This window comes from Salvelinus sp. IW2-2015, linkage group LG11 (genome assembly GCF_002910315.2).
Source record: "Salvelinus sp. IW2-2015 linkage group LG11, ASM291031v2, whole genome shotgun sequence".
NCBI classification, from domain to species: Eukaryota; Metazoa; Chordata; class Actinopteri; order Salmoniformes; family Salmonidae; genus Salvelinus; species Salvelinus sp. IW2-2015.
This window is the reverse complement of record NC_036851.1, coordinates 13,622,101-13,639,542: the sequence shown is the minus strand read 5'-3', so window position 1 is coordinate 13,639,542 and position 17,442 is coordinate 13,622,101. Positions and strand designations below refer to the sequence as shown.

Genomic DNA, 17,442 nt, shown 5'->3' with positions numbered 1-17,442 from the left:
GGTGCGCAATGTCGAAAATGAAAGAAGTCTTGAGGTATTGCTCGCCTGAGGTCGAGTACATTATGATAAGTTGTAGACCACACTATGTACCAAGCGAGTTCTCATCTATATTATTCATAGCAGTTTATTTACCACCACAAATGCTGGCACTAAGACCACACTAAACCAAATCTATAAGGACATAAGCAAACAAGAAAATGGACACCCAGAAGTGGCGCTCCTAGTGGCTGGGGACTTTAATGCAGGCAAACTTAAATCAGTTTTACCAAATTTTTACCAGCATGTCACATGTGCAACCAGAGGGGRAAAAAACTCTAGACCACCTTTACTCCACACACAGAGACACATACAATGCATACAAAGCTCTCCCCTGCCCTCCATTTGGCAAATTTGACCATAATTCTATCCTCCTGATTCCTGCTTTCAAGCAAAAACTAAAGCAGGAAGTACCAGTGACTCGCTCAATATGGARGTGGTCAGATGATGCGGATGCTACGCTACAGGACTGTTTTTATAGCACAGACTGGAATATGTTCCGGGATTCATCCAATGGCATTGAGGAGTATACCACTTCAGTCATCGGCTTCATCAATAAGTGCATAATCGACGACGTCGTCCCCACAGTGACCATACGTACATGTCCCAACCAGAAACCATGGATTACAGGCAACATCCACATCAAACTAAAGGCTAGAGCTGCCACTTTCAAGGAGCGGGACACTAATCCGGACGTCTATAATAAATCCCGCTATGCCCTCAGACGAACCAACAAACAAGCAAAGCGTCAATACAGGATTAAGATTGAATCCTACTACACCGGCTCGGACGCTTGTCAATGAGGCAGGACTTGAAAACTGGGGTGTGTACTTAGTCCCCAAATTTACTCCCTGTTCACCCACGACTGCGTGGCCAAACACGACTCCAACACCATCATTAAGTTTGCTGACGACACAACAGTGGTAGACCTGATCACCGACAACAATGAGACAGCCTACAGGGAGAAGGTCAGAGATCTGGCAGTGTGGTGCCAGGACAACAACCTCTCCCACAATGTGAGCAAGACAAATGAGCTCATCGTGGACTACAGGAAAAGGTGGGCCGAACAGGCCCCCATTAACATCAACAGGGCTGTAGTGCAGTGGGTCGAGAGTTTCAAGTTCCTTGGTGTCCACATCACCGACGATCTATCATGGTCCAAACACACCAAGACAGTCRTGAAGAGTGCACAACAAAACCTTTTCACCCTCAGGAGACTGAAAAGATTTGGCAAGGGTCCCCAGATCCTCAAAAGGTTCTTCAGCTGCACCATCGAGAGCATCCTGACCTGTTGCATCGCCGCCTGGTATGGCAACTGTTCGTCATCTGACCGTAAGGTGCTACAGAGGGTAGTGCATACGGCCCAGTACATCACTGCGGCCAAGTTTCCTGCCATCCAGGACCTATATAATAGGCATTTTCAAAGGAAAATCCCATAAMATTGTCAAAGACTCCAGTTACCCAAGTCATAGACTGTTTTCTCTGCTACCGCACGGCAAGCAGTACCGGAGCGCCAAGTCTAGGACCAAAAGGCTCCTTAACAGCTTATATCCCCAATCCATAAAACTACTAAACAATTAATCAAATGGCCACCGTACTATTACATTGACCCCGCCCCCCCCATTTGTTTTGTACACTGCTGCTACTCGCTGATTATTATCTATGCATAGTCACTTCACCTACCTACATGTACAAATTACCTCTAACCCCGCACACTGACTCGGTACCGGTACCCCCTGTATATAGCCTCGTTATTGTGTTACTTATTATAATTTTTTTACTTTAGTTTATTTGGTAAATATTTTCTTAACTCTTCTTGAACTGCACTGTTGGTTAAGGGCTTGTAAGTAAGCATTTCACAGTAAGGTCTACACTTGTTGTATTCGCCGCATGTGACAAAGAAAGTTTGATTTGATTTGATAGCTACAACCAGGCCTGCCCTGAGTACAGTCTTGGTTTCCACTAATGCGATCCTGCCTTTTGTAGGTCTGCAGATCAAGGAACGCACTCAGAATGTGTAGAATTGCATCAAACTTGCATTAAAACTGCAACATTTTCTCTGCTCCACTTGGCAAAATGTGTAGAATTGCAGGAAACTAACGATTTGCTTGTGTAACCTTCCGGTTCTAACTTCTTTCCAGGGCAACCAATTAACAGGCATGAATATGATGGTACTGGAGCTCATGCAATCTTTTCTGGGACAGACAATACACACCGCAATTTTAGTTGACTTATGGCTTCTCTCACTCGCCATTAATTTCATCAGGATGAAACAGTCTGTTATATTTATCTTGTTTTGATTGCATTGTATTTTTTATTTCTGAATGCATATGTATGTGCTCCATATAAAATGATCAAATACAAATGTACAATAACAATTACATAGAACAAATACAAATTCCCCATGCACAACACATTCATTCACATACCTGGGATAGACAATAACACCCCCCGCWGTGTTAGATGACTTCTCTCACACTACAACATTTAAGTGATAATGCTCGAGATGTCGGTGTTTGGAGGATATATTGGTATGTTATTAGGCCAGAGACAATGTCAAGGGCCTTGGAAAGGAGTTATACTATTTCCACAAGATATAGTCCCGACACAAATCTAGGGCTGCTACACAAGCGGGCTGGTCGTTCGTTCTATCGATTCGGTTGCTAGAGACGCGACCCAGTCGTTCAGTCTTTTTGTTCTTTATCGACCCAGACGTTCGTTCTAAATGTTCCATTGCCATACTGGCTTGTGTGCTAGCTAGTAAACYACAGTTAACTTACAGTCACGTCAAAAAGCACAGCCAGAATAACATCAAAGTAGCCGCATTTGCATTTGTTAATGAAGCACGATTTCACCTGGCATAGAAAATATGCTCACTCGTTAGGTCACTATTATTCAGAGGAGCTAGCCAACAACACAACTAACACAATCACTTCAACCTGAAGCTGGAAACACTGCAAACTAGCTGCACTACGTTTCATTTTACCTTTTTTAAATGTACATTTCTATGTATATATCCATAAAAATGATGCCAGCTGATTCCTGATTTCGACTGGCTGAGAAACGCTGCCAGCATCTCGTTCCGACTCCCGACACATTCATTGCTATGGGACATCTGGAGATTGAATTTCAATATAGAAACAATTTTATAATGTCAGAGAGACAGACAGCATGCAGATCTCCGCTGTTGAAAACTAAATGTTAGCCTAAAAGAAATGTGAGATAATGATTAGATGCTTTTTATAGTGGAGATCAAATTTATAAATTGCTTGGCTGAAGAGACAATGGATTGCGCAGTCAGATGGAACAGAGTAAATAAGAATTTTAAAATCATAGATTTAGCCGGTGGTAACTTGTGGAATAGACAGCGGCTGGAATGTGGTTTTAACCAATCAGCATTCAGGATTAAACCCACCTGTTGTATAAAAAAAGTATAAAAAACGCTACAAAAATGTGGAACTTCTAGGCTTGAACGGCACGCACATGTTGAAAACAAGCTAGCTAACAGTGTACATGGCTAGCAGGACAAGAACTAGCACAGCTACCGTAAACTCACTCACTTTTGTACATTGCCTTGGTCCATACAATTGACCTTATTTTAGCGCCCAAAAAACGTAATACTTCCAGATCAACTGTAATGCCAATACCATTGTAAAGCACAWTTTCTCCCCTTTCCAACAAATTCCCTGCCGAGACCTCCACGCTGCCCRTTTCTGCATGATTCAAGAAGGCAATGAGCTCCGTCGGGTCTTTTTAAAAATGGCGGGTGGGGAAGCGAAACTAATGCGTGGAAGTGAGAAGGAGAGATGTCGTGTGGGGAAACGGCTTTTTTTCACTCGATCTGTCCAACTAATCGCCTTTTCGCCGCTAAAATGTAAATAAAACACTATAAAGAGKTTATATAATGTGTCATTACATACCTATTTGAAGGTTTGTGTCGAAATTGAATCGGGTTTTTAGGGCGGTGCTAAAGTGATCTTCAGAAGTATGATCGCTTGCACTGATGACGCATTTCTTGTTTTAAAAAGATGAGAGAAGTGCTACACCTGGTGGAGAGAGATTGTAAGACAGAAATAGTTGCTTTATTTATTTATTTATTTWTTWATTTTTWTTATTTTACCCCCTTTTCTCCCCAATTTTCGTGGTATCCAATCGCTAGTAATTACTATCTTGTCTCATCGCTACAACTCCCGTACGGGCTCGGGAGAGACGAAGGTCGAAAGCCATGTGTCCTCCGAAGCACAACCCAACCAAGCCGCACTGCTTCTTAACACAGTGCGCCTCCAACCCGGAAGCCAGCCGCACCAATGTGTCGGAGGAAACACCGTGCACCTGGCCCCCTTGGTTGGCGCGCACTGCGCCCGGCCCGCCACAGGAGTCGCTGGAGCGCGATGAGACAAGGAWATCCCTACCGGCCAAACCCTCCCTAACCCGGACGACGCTAGGCCAATTGTGCGTCRCCCCACGGAGTTGCTTTATGCGTGCTGTACGTTACGGCATGACACGTCACGATGTAACGAAGGGTCAGTTTTTCAACTTTTCTCCAATACTATAGAGCCATTACCATGTCGATCAACGCATGAATAAAAACATAGTTCACACCCCAGATTTTGAAGTCAACACAGTCGCTACAGTCCCATTAGTTTTCTTTGCAGCCTCGTTTGAATGTCGCGGTTGCGCACATTTGTACGGAATGGGGTGAGTTTACGTTAACAAGTTAGCATGAAAACTTGGTTAAAACAACCAAAATACACTTCACATTATGRCAAACTACATGTCATACATTGTACATTAGTTCATACATATTTCGTGACAGTTTGGTAGTAATTATATCAAAAGAAAGTGACTTTAACTGGGAAAAGGAGCGGAGAAGCATTTTCAACCTACCGTAAATTCCATCAGCATGAAACAGTCGGGGAAAATGGTGTGCAAAAATAATACAGCAGCTAGGGTGCAATACCATAATCAAACCACACGACTTCTGTCAAGTACCTCTGAATGAAAGCTGTCAATATAAATAATTGAAACTATAAGACATATTCAAACAKGAACTCAATAACATGAATTCAAAGCTTATGAAACGAATTTTCGCGAACTTTAAACAGGATATATTTTCTTACTCTGTTACACGTGCAAGGTGGGAGGTCATATATAACACCATGGAGTCTTCAGGAGGACCATTCATTCCCTCAACCCTTTTGACAACCATCTACATATGAAATGCTCTGGAGAGCCCTGACTTTGGCAACCTAATTCTCTTTCGACCTCGTCGGGCACAATTGCAACACTTCACAYGTTTATCATATCAAAATTATCTTATTTTCCACAACTTTCACATATCGACTTCTCCTACAGACACTTGACACATGTCCAAAAGCCATACAGTGATTACAATGCATCGGAGCATGGAACGAACGATCTGTCAAGGTGATTCACATAACCCAAATGCACCTGGTAGAGAGGGACTCCGTACAAAAAAACAGAAGAACAAACAGACTCTTGACTTTCACTCCTTTCGCCACACGATTCATCCGACGTGCATCAACCACTCCAGGGATACTCTTCATTTGTGCAACAACGACTTCCCACGAGATGCCAGTTATTACCCCCGTTACAGGTGCCCTACACTACAGCAATGCACGACACGGCATATTTCTAGAATCGGATGAGACTCAACATGTGCTCTTTCTGCTCCTCCGACTAACAAAAAAAATWAAAAGGCCACTTCTCGTGGTCCTTGCAGCTTTGACTTCCCCCACCTCCTCTTCCACCAGTTTGGATATCAAAATGGTTCCTCAAAATTGGTACTTCATTCAGGTGGTCATCTTTTAAAAAACACAATGTTTTCTTTTCCAAAACAATAAAATTCTTCATCAGCCCATTTAAAATGATTATCAAAAACATGCCTGATGCTTGTTGTCAACAAAATAATATAATATGTTGTTGATACATTCCCAGTGGAAATCTAATGATCTTTAGGTCTATATGAGTAGGTCTAGTAGGCTGCAGCATGCTGCAAGAGATGTATGCCTAATTTGACCTGGGATTTAGGCATCCTTTTTATTGGCACTTTAGGCCGTATAGGCCTACCTAATTCAGTGTTTATTGGGTCTATAAAGTATCAGAACACCCTACTGTTATGAAGCATAGGCCTACATTAAGAAAAAATATTTAAAAAACAACAGTCAATAAAACTCACATCATATGGCTACTGGCTGTTATTGTCTACCAAGGATCTGCTCTATCCTAACTGCAGGCAAATAATAGCATTCCCTAATCATGGCATTCCCTAAATGCCACTGGCACAGTTTGAGAGTTGTCCCATAGATGTTTAGTTTGGTGAAGTTCTCTAAAGTTGAATAACATATAGCATCTTTGCACAAAATAAGTACTATACAACATGAAGAGAGGTGCATTCCATAAGCTGTGAAACGGTAAGGGCCATGCTTTCTTCTCTAACCTTTACTTACACTTCCTGGTCAGTCACATAGGGTTATAGGTCACTGGTCACATGTACAGTATACAGGTAGTCTCATTGACTGTATAGGGCCTGTATAGGGCCTACACAGTCAATGAGTCTACCTGTATACATGTGACATATAAACACATATGAGAGTGTCCCTAGAGTACAAATCATCATTAGACAGACTACAACACATAAGCTGGCCAAAATACACTACATGACCAAAAGTATTTGGACACCTGCTCGTCGAACATCTCAATACAAAATCATGGTCATTAAGATGGAGATGATCCCCCTTTGCTGCTATAACATCCTCTATTATTCAGGGAAGGCTTTCCCCTAGATGCTTGAACATTGCTGCAGGGATTTGCTTCCTTTCAGCCACAAAAGCATTAGTGAGGTCGGGCACTGATGTTGGGTGATTAGGCCTGGCTCGCAGTCAGCGTTCCAATTCACCCCAAAGGGGTTCGATGGGGTTTAGGTCAGGGCTCTGTGCAGGCCGGTCAAGTTCTTCCAAGCTGATCTCGACAAACCATATTTTTTCATTTTTTCTTAATGTACTTTTACCCCTTTTTTGTGATATCCAATTGGTAGTTACAGTCTTGTCCCATCGCTGCAACTCCCCTACAAACTTGGGAGAGGTGAATGTTGAGAGCCATGTGTCCTCCGAAACACGACCCTACCAAGCCGCACTGCTTCTTGACACACTACTCGCTTAACCCAGAAGCCAGCCGCACCAATGTGTCGRAGGAAACACCATCCAGCTTGCAGACGCCCAGCCGTCCACACGGGGTCACTAGAGCGCGATGGTACAAGGAAAACAAGGCTGGCCAAACCCTCCCCTAACCCGGATGACGCTGGGCCAATTGTGCGCCGCCTCATGGGTCTCCCGGTCATGGCCGGCTGTGACACAGCCTGGAATCGAACCAAGGTCTAGTGATGCCTCAAGCACTGCAATCCAGTGCCTTAGACCGCTGCTTCACTCGTGAGGCCCYGACAAACCATTTCTGTATGGACCTTGCTTTGTGCAAGTGGGCATTGTCATGCTGAAACAGGAAAGGGCCTTCCCCCAAACTTTTGCCACAAAGTTGGAAGCACATAATCATCTAGAATGTCATTGTATGCTGTAGTGTTAAGATTTCTCTTTACTGGAACTAAGGGGCCAAGCCCGAACCATGAAAACAGCCCCAGACCATTATTCCTCCTCCACCAAACTTTACAGWTGGCACTATGCATTCGGGCAGGTAGCATTCTCTTGGCATCCGCCAAACACAAATTTGTCCGTCGGCCTGCCAGATGGTGAAGCATGATTCATCACTCCAGAGAAAGCGAACCCTGCTCTAGAGTCCAATGGCGGCGAGCTTTACACCWCTCCAGCCGACGCTTGGCATTGTGCATGGTAATTTTAGGCTTGTGTGCGGCTGCTCGGCTATGGAAACCCATTTCATGAAGCTCCCGACAAACAGTTCTTGTGCTGACGTTGCTTCCAGAGGCAGTTTGGAAATCAGTATTGAGTGTTGCAACCGTGGACAGAGGATTTTTACTCACATCAGCACGCGGCGGTCCCGTTCTGTGAGCTTGTGTGGCCTTCCACTTCACGGCTGACATCTAGACATTTCCACTTCACAATAATGCCTCGATCATACCTACAGCGTCATTGCGCAAAAATGGTACGCAGCATCATCTGGATAAATGTGCAACAAAAGTAAATTTCTGTCAAGCCGTGTACGCATACAGTTTGACGCATATTGTACGTTCGATAAATCCAACCTATGCACTCCTTTGAACGCAATGCTAGAAAGCAAACACAGCGTTCCATTGGAAATGAATGTACTTCTGGTGTACCACAACGCAATGACGCTATCGGTGGGATCGAGGCTAGACTACACTATACACTATTCCCCTGAAAACCGGATTAGGGGACTGCTCAGGCGTTTCTTTTACGCCTGCTACAATAGGCCCCATAGCTCATAACCTAACATAAACAAGTAGCCTGAGAAGGAGATAGACCCTCAATGAACCCCCCGCTCTCTCTCTCCCCCTCCCTCACTCCCCTGAGTAGGCTGATACCCCAAACCCAACACCTCCTTTGGCCGCTTTCCTTCCAGTTCTCTGCTGCCAATGACTGGAACAAATTGCAAAAATCACTGAAGTTGGAGACTTATATCTCCCCCACTAACTTTAAGCATCAGCTGTCAGAGCAGCTTACCGATCACTGCAGCTGTACACAGCACATCTGTAAATAGCCCATCCAACCAATTACCTACCTCATCCCATATTTGTTTTTGTTTTTCTGCTCTTTTGCACACCAGTGTTTCTACTTGCGCATACTCATCTGCACATCTATCACTCCAATGTAAATTGCTAAATTGTAATTACTTCGCCACTATGGCCTATTTATTGCCTTACCTCCTTACTTCATTTGCACACACTGTATACAGATTTCTTTCTATTGTGTTATTGACTGTACGTTTGTTTATCCCATGTGTAACTCTGTGTTGTTGTTTTTGTCGCACTGCTTTGCTTTATCTTGGCCAGGTCACAGTTGTAAATGCGAACTTGTTCTCAACTGGCCTACCTGGTTAAATAAAGGTGAAAAAAATTAAAAATACAGTCCTGCATTTCTGTGACTCCTGCACTAAAATGCCTTGCCTGCAGAGGGCACTGGTGAATCACAGCTGTTAGATTTGTGTTATCAACTCCATAGACATAATGTATACCGTTGCCACATATCATATTGTGCCATATTATGTGCATACAGTTTGTTAAATAAGATGGATATGTCTCTAACATATCACATATAATTGCTGATAGGAATATGTGGGCTTCTGTCTTATAGCTTTTCAAATGTTTAGGCTACAAAAATTGTTGGTAGTCTTATAGGCCTAGCCTACTTGGTAGTGCCAACTAATCATGTTGGCAAAGTTGTGTAAGCCTATCCTGCATATTGACCAGTCAAAATTGGACTGCATTTGGAAATATATGTGACTAAAAAAGTAGAAACAGGAATAAAATCTTTCTATGTAGGCTACAATAGCCTACTGTTTGCTCCACTGGGCTCAGATTCATCATCTATTCCACATTGATTCAACGTCATTTCATTGAAATAACGTGGAAACAACGTTGATTCAACCAGTGTGTGCCCAGTGGGCTATGTCTGTTCAGGGGATAAGAGTCATGGATCATCTGTAGTAACTTACTAAATAGTAAATGCAATCAGAAGAGTCATACACTTGGATGAGATAGTAACTCAAACACATGGGTCAATAGAACTATATCTCTGTGACCCTTGGTAGCATTTTCATAATGCACCTGTCCTGTCTGACTGCATGACTATGAAATCACTCAATTACTTACAGTACATTTTTTAAATGAGATGATGATCATTGCATTTTAGTTTAGGTTGGTTGTATAAGACTGTGCCTTTAAAGCTGACTCAGCGTAAAAGTAACGGAGTCCCCCGACCGAAACGATTGCATTTGACAAGGCTTTCTATAGGCTACATGAAAAGGCATGCCTGAGGAATGCATGAGACAGGATCCAATTATTGCATGATTCCATGTATCGTGTACACGCACAGGGGGAGAAACGTTTCCGTTTCTGATCTGAGGACGTGGATTACATCTCATCTATCTCGAGATTAGCCGGGGCTGTTCAGTGTTGTCGCTCTCCACCTCATCCGATTCAACCTCGTTTGGCAACGTAAATAGTATACTTATTTTCCACAAATACAAACCAAGGCGTATAGTTTATATACAACTGTTTTTTAATTCTGGATCTATTCATTAACCATGCCTTCGATTGAGAGGACTGAACAGTGGTTTGGCTATAGCCTACCATGCCCTATTAATTGCGTGCTGAAGTGATGATGACGGCCTGTCCACCGTTTTATGTTTATTTATTCCGCAAGACGAACGAGAACCTCCGCTATCAGTGGAAATKGAGATATTTTTTTGAAATTTGTGCCCAATAAACGGATCCTTTTAAAATGGTGTGTGCGAAGACTGCTATCAGCAGAAAATGGAACTACGAACATGGGTGTATTTCATATTCGAAATGGACACTTGTGAGATGAAGGATTACAAGAAAAGTAATGTAAAACGGTGACTTCATTTTTCGATGGATATCAATTGCTTTTGTTAATCAGGCTATGCTTTAAACCCAGGAGAATAATGAGTTATATTCTGAATAGGTTAAAACGCAGATGCTGTTCACCCTGAGGTATTTTGACTTAAACGTGCATCATGTTAATTTTTTTGCAGGGCAATTTTGATCAATCATTGATACTTCGACGGGAGGAAGCAGGACAACTTGATGTGCGAATATAGAATCAACGCGGCTTTGACAATAGCCTGGTTGCATAGATGGCAAATACAAGCGAGTTTGGGGAAAGCAATCCTTCACTACAGAATTATGCTATCACCGCCTCTGCGGTGAAACTGGCCTCGCTCGGTCTGATCATTTGCATCAGCCTTGTAGGGAATGTGGCGCTGTCCCTGCTGGTGCTGAAGGACAGCTCCCTTCAAAMGGCTCCGTATTATTTTCTACTTGATCTGTGCTTGGCAGATATAATACGGTCTACCGTGTGTTTTCCCTTTGTGATGATATCAATCAATAACGGTTCCACCTGGACATACAGCATTATAAGTTGTAAGATTATTGCTTTCATGTCAGTCCTTTTTTGTTTCCATGTAGCGTTTCTGCTCTTCTGCGTCAGTGTCACCAGATACATGGCGATAGCACACCACAGGTTTTATTCCAAACGAATGACATTATGGACATGTGTGGCAGTGATTTGCATGGTCTGGACCCTCTCTGTCGCTATGGCTTTCCCCCCTGTATTCGACGTGGGCACCTACAAATTCATCCATGAGGAGGAACAATGCATTTTCGAGCACCGATACGTGAAAGCAAACGATACCCTGGGCTTCATGTTGATGCTGGCTGTCATCGTGGGAACAACACACGTTGTTTACATAAAGATGCTGTGTTTCGTTTATGACCACCGCAAGATGAAACCTGCTCAGCTGGTCCCAGCTATAAGCCAAAACTGGACCTTCCACGGGCCAGGTGCAACTGGGCAGGCAGCTGCCAATTGGATTGCAGGATTTGGACGTGGTCCCACCCCACCAACATTAGTGGGCATCAGGCAAGCCTCGCATAATGGAAACAGACGGCTGCTTGTCTTGGATGAATTTAAAATGGAGAAACGCATAGGGAAAATGTATTACATGATTACTCTGGCGTTTCTTCTCTTCTGGGCCCCGTACATTGTTGCTTGTTACCTTCGAGTTTTTGTCAAAGGAGGCACCATTCCACAGGTCTACCTGACTGCGGCGGTGTGGATGACGTTCATTCAGGCGGGGGCGAATCCCATTATTTGTTTCATATTCAACAAGGAGCTGAGGATCCGTCTCAGAGCTTGTTTCCCGTGTTGTCTCAGCACACAGACGCCTATGTCTATGGAGCCTTACTGTGTCATCTGATAGGTTCAACTATTGTTTTAGACAAGGGAAAACGAACAGAACGGTCATGTTGGTATTAAAGCCTATAGGTGATATTTCTCAGTTGCTCTGCTTGTCCAATTTTTCCACATAAGTTGAAGGCCACATTTTGTGATTTGCACATACAGAAAGTGTATAAAGTTGCCAATCTTGATTTCAAATACTAATAATTTAGCATATTTTATGAATCTCATTAGTATTTTCTTTGAGGATAGCCCCTAGGCCTATGTCAATTCTGTGAGAAAGACATATGACGTGTGTGTATATTCTGTAAAGCTATTTTGTTGCTTTATTCTGAACAAACAAAAAAAAATACTTTGTATCTTTCAGAAAATCGCAGAATTATTTGTGTGGAGAAAGTGTTAACTTACTTTTACAGTAATTTGCAAATTCATGTTCTTCCTGGATGTTGACATAATCTGGTGAGACACATGCATCCCTTGTACATTCCCTGTAAAATAGACAAATACATGTTTTTTTCTATGGACAATGACCATGGGACTCTAAAAGAAGAAAAGTGTCAGTGCTGCAGAGAGGTGTTTACATTGTTTGGACTTCTGAGTAAATAAACAACAAATGAATGATTAGTATTGCTTTGATTCTGTAATATACAATGAGCAMATGGTTATTGGACAGTATCTGTTCAGTTACAATACAAAGAACATATGGGTACATCCATTTCCAATCGTGATCCACAAACCCAATTACTTCCAGCGTACCATATTGTTTGTGTATTGTAGCCCTTCTGAACTGTAGCACAAATTATGTGGTGTATTACCCTGAAACAAGAATATGATTATACTCAAATCATGTTATTTTAGTATTACTATTTTATTCCATGCTGTAATGTGAAATACGACCATTATTCGTATACCATAGTATTTAACTGGTCTTAAAGTTAGAGAGAGAACATGCACCTCGCAGTATGTACAAAAGCCAACAGTGTATAATAGTCATTATTTTGATCACTGCTCGTCTCTGTTACAGCCATGTAAATGAACATCTGTCAGCTAATTGGAGTCCTTAATCTTTGAAGTGGGATAGAGTGTGAGCTGCTTAGCTCTTGTTTCTGTGCAGAGCTATCCCAGTATACCTACAGTACACCCTCCCTCCCTGGCCTGGCCTCACTGCATTCATTACCATTACCATCACAACATGCCTGCCTCATACTGACATCTGCTCCGCTCCACTCCCAGCATGTACATACAAGGCTATCAGCAGAATCTCTGTGGCTTCTGAGATACTGACACTTACTCACCGTTGAATTCTCTCATGAAATACCATTTCAGGTCAAGCATTTTTTTTATGCAACAGTTCTGCCCCAGTAGTACTTTCTCTGCCTCTTTGCTGTGCTCATGAAAAATGTTGCAGAGCCTGTACACGGCCATATTGTTATTTACTTTTCATCCCTAGAGTAAGTTAGGATGAAATCTGTGTTATTGCATAGAGTTTATGGTGCCCTTGTCTGAATATACCTACATTGAAATGGCAAAGCTCAGTGACCACATTGTATGTGCTAGTGTACTCCCAGTGAGCACCGTCTGACGCCGACATCCATGGACGTCTAAAAGACGTCATTTTGATCACTGGACTGTGGATGAGCTCCAATATTTGGGACATTGGGAGATTGCCCCGTTAAGAAGCTCATCTACATCAATACTGAGAAACTAGTTTGAAATGTAACTAGAGCTGAATAACAGTTTCCCATGAATAAATAATTAGATTAATAGGAGTCAACGAACGTTGGTCCCCTTAACCATTGGACAAATCTAATTATAGCTTTGCGCTTTGAATAAATGCACTGTAAAATGTAGCCTGACAATGACAGATTGTCAGAGCTGTCAGACTTCTGGAGACCTGCTCCCTATTATTACAGAGAAAACTCTTCATTTGCTGATGTCAGAGGGGAATAGAACTTTCTGTTTTAACYTTTAAATGCCCAAACTCTTTAAATTCAACTACAATATTAGTGAAGTATGGGTCAGTTATTTCGAATATGCTTTGGGCCCAGAGGTTTTCCTGCCCACACAGCCTGACCAGTAAAAACTGTGGGCAACAGAAATGTGGTATAGGGTGATGTGCGTGCCCTAGTTGCAGATAACAGAAAGGAACATGCTCCTTCAATGAAATGACTCCTTGATTGCATTTCCTYCCTGTCTCCCTAGAGATTATATTTAGCTTAATATTAAAGTATAATAACTTTACATTAACGTAGAGTATTCATCATGACATTGAGGAAGTCTGAACACGCATCTGTATTAAAAAAAAAATACACTTGATAGAGGTACATGATCAGACACTTTTCCTATTTATTTGAATTGCATTTATTCCCAGAAACAAGTCCAGTGATTGAATGGCAGATCCCACCACCACCAATAACAACAACAACAACATAATGCATATAAGGTACAGTCACATACAGTACAATACAACAACACAGTRGGGATAAAATGTCCTTTGGACGTCACGCACTGTTAGAGTGGCCATTCACAATAGTAAACAGAGTAGCTCTTTTTGAAATGAGTTTGCTGTCTTTCACGAACAAACCCGAAATTATTTTATTCCATACCGGTTTAAACATAATTATGCAGATAATTAACATTCACGTTTGTAAAGTTGCAAAGCTGTGCAAGTGAAACTGTATATTTCGTGGACCTATGTACAGATCCAGTCGTTGTTCTTGTTTGATTTAGAATGGCACTAGATACCATCAGCATTTACAGTGGGTGTATTTTGTTTATTGTGAAGTCCAGAATCTTAAAGGGGTAATCCTTAGTTCCTACATCCATTTTTGGACTTATAAATTAATGATATGTACCCATTGATTCTTGAAGAATATACATATAAATGCCTCATGAGCTTAGCTCAACTGTAGTACCCATCAAAACCCCAAATATAAGTTTGTTTTACTCCAATGTTTGTAAACAAGGTAAATGTAAAACTACAATTTTGATATCATGGATTGTCAGTCCTTGCATCCATAGTGTAGTCTATGGATTTGAGAGTGGTTGCAATTCTCCAGCCCCATCCCTCAGCTTTTTACTGAAACTGTGGTGGGGAGTCAACTTTGTTAATGTTTCAATTAAGGATTGCCGCTATAAGAAGGAAGAGCAAATTGTTCTTTTCAAATATAAGTCAACCTGAAAATGTCTATATGTTATCTTTAATAAATATAATGGAAACAGTWTTTTAAAAACTAAGGCAGACCTAGAAAATGACTATCAGCATTTCCYGTGGTTGTCCTCAGAGGTAGTAGTCTGAGTAGTTGTACGGTGAAAGACATTTTGATTTGCCCTCTGATGTGGTGATGCATGCCAAATTTGGCACACATGGACATGTGTGATGTAGTCTTGTGCCAATGAAGGGAACCTGGAAACAAAGACAGAAATTCATACTGTGAACAGAATGTTATACCTTAAGGAAATCAGGACTCTTTCTGCTGTTCCAATACAAATGAAGTGGAGACTGAGATATTGATTAGTGAGATATGGTGTGAGGTAATACAGAGAAGAGATGATGTACAAAACTTGGCCCACCTTGTTACTCATGGGGTGGCACTCGTCTCCCTTCTGTCCTATAGGGGCACACATCCTCAGGCTCCTGATCCACAGACTGACCGCACAGCACATCCCCTCTCCACACTGCAAGTCCTTCACRCAGGCCTGGAGAGATCACACACCATTTTATAGAGTTGAAAGACGAAAAAAAGCTTTAGATAAAACTGAGAAGCATTAAAAGTGACTTTGTGTTTTCCAAATAGTGCTCAGTCTAAGCCAACCCCTTTGTACAGATATTGATTTATTTCTGGACTGTTTGGCGCTGCTACATAATATGGAGGTTATCGCAAGCTTTTTATTAAAAAAAGGATCCTGAAATTGCTCCGAGGGATATGAACAACTTGAGTGACTGCTCTCACTTTGAATGAAATGAAGGATCGAAATGAGGGAAGGAGGGGAGGATTTAATGTGACAATCTGGGAGGAAAATCTGTTTCTGTTTCATGTCTGCTTGTACTTATCTCAATTCATATTAGCATCCCTATATGCATCCCTGCACTGTTCTGGCACTTTTTAGTTTTTCATCTATTATATTTCATACCCAAATTAGATACCAAATTGTCACGAAAGCTGATAAAACAACGTATGCCCAGCTTTAGAAAATTCTGCTAAAACTRTAGATTTTATGAAAAGAATCAGTGCAACTACGTAAATACCAAACAGGTTGCATGGCACCTGAAGTACTATGCAACAATGCGTACCTGCATTGTACTGCCTCTGCAAAAGCTTAGCTTTAGTTATCAAAACTAGGACCACTAATATATTAAAACCTTTTTCCTAGTTAAATCCATATTCAAGGAACATGAATTGTCCAAATGATTCCATATAGATGGGTATAGATCTTGGAGACATTTAAAAAAAGATTTGCCATATTATCTGACACTGGTTCACCCAGAAGGAACTGTTGSGGTTACACGGTTTAAAATGTTAACTTAAAAGACAGCAATTGTGCTCTTCKATATGGGTTGCTAAGGCAATCTCACAGCTGGCTAACCTCACATTGATTGAAAAGATACTTATACTTGCTGCAACATAACGCARACGTTCTTCTCTGGGTATAGCAAGGCTTGCACTGATAGTGATATCCTTACATCAAACATGCTGTTATACAGACTGTAACTTCCTTGTTTCTTCATAAGAGGCTTCTCATGGCACTCTGAGATAATTTACCCCCTGTTATCATTTCGTTTTGGATAAATTATGATCATTATTTCATATTCAACCAAATCAAGCTTACCATAACAAAACATTACATTTCTATAGTATCATCTATTCATAACTAGTTGGCTTCAAGAACCTGTTCGCTTCCACTTACCCCTGTGATGACTGCTGAGGACCCATGGGACACAAGCAGTAGGCAGAATAGCAGGGAGCAGCTGGACCGCATTGTGAAGCAGGAAAGTTCTCCAGCTCCTGTGTTCTCCAGGGTGAAAGAGATGGTCTGCTGTGCGTTCCTAAGTGTGTATGTGTGCGTTAGATGGACTTGGAAAGAGAGGTGGCCTCCAAAGTCTAGTGTTGAGGACAGAGAGAGGTTTATAAACCCAGCCAGCCATTCCATCTAAATGAGTCACCAGCATCACCTCCGGAGAAAAAAAGAGAAGCCCAAGGTAAAGCTCAACACGACAATATCCTTCTGGCATTCTTTATGTTGATGCCAATTCTTCCTGTTCTTATCAACCATTATCATACCCTTTGAGTGATCTCAAGCCTGTAGTTGTGTTGTCATCCTTGAGCAGGAGATTCAGCATTCAGATATATTTCTATTAAATATACATTTCCACTTTACAAGTCATAAGCAATCAATTATACACTACTACTGCTTGTCGAAGATCTCATTCCAAAATCATGGGCAGTAAAGGAGTTGGTCCCCCTTTTACTGCTAT

General features: G+C 41.8%; 2 protein-coding genes across 2 annotated transcripts; one reads left to right on the top strand and one right to left on the bottom strand.

The window, feature by feature from the left end:
* Positions 1–10,038: 10,038 nt before the first annotated feature.
* gpr27 (G protein-coupled receptor 27) lies at positions 10,039–12,753 on the top strand. Its single transcript, XM_023996172.2, has one exon. The coding sequence runs from the start codon at positions 10,864–10,866 to the stop codon at positions 11,983–11,985; it is 1,122 nt and encodes a 373-aa protein (XP_023851940.1). The 5' UTR covers positions 10,039–10,863; the 3' UTR covers positions 11,986–12,753.
* Positions 12,754–15,246: 2,493 nt separating this feature from the next.
* LOC111969915 (toxin MIT1-like) lies at positions 15,247–16,946 on the bottom strand. The gene is made up of 3 exons (XM_023996297.1): positions 16,875–16,946; positions 15,540–15,665; positions 15,247–15,372 (listed from the first exon to the last, which is right to left on the bottom strand). The coding sequence occupies exons 1-3, from the start codon at positions 16,944–16,946 to the stop codon at positions 15,247–15,249; spliced, it is 324 nt and encodes a 107-aa protein (XP_023852065.1).
* Between the last annotated feature and the right edge of the window lie 496 nt (positions 16,947–17,442).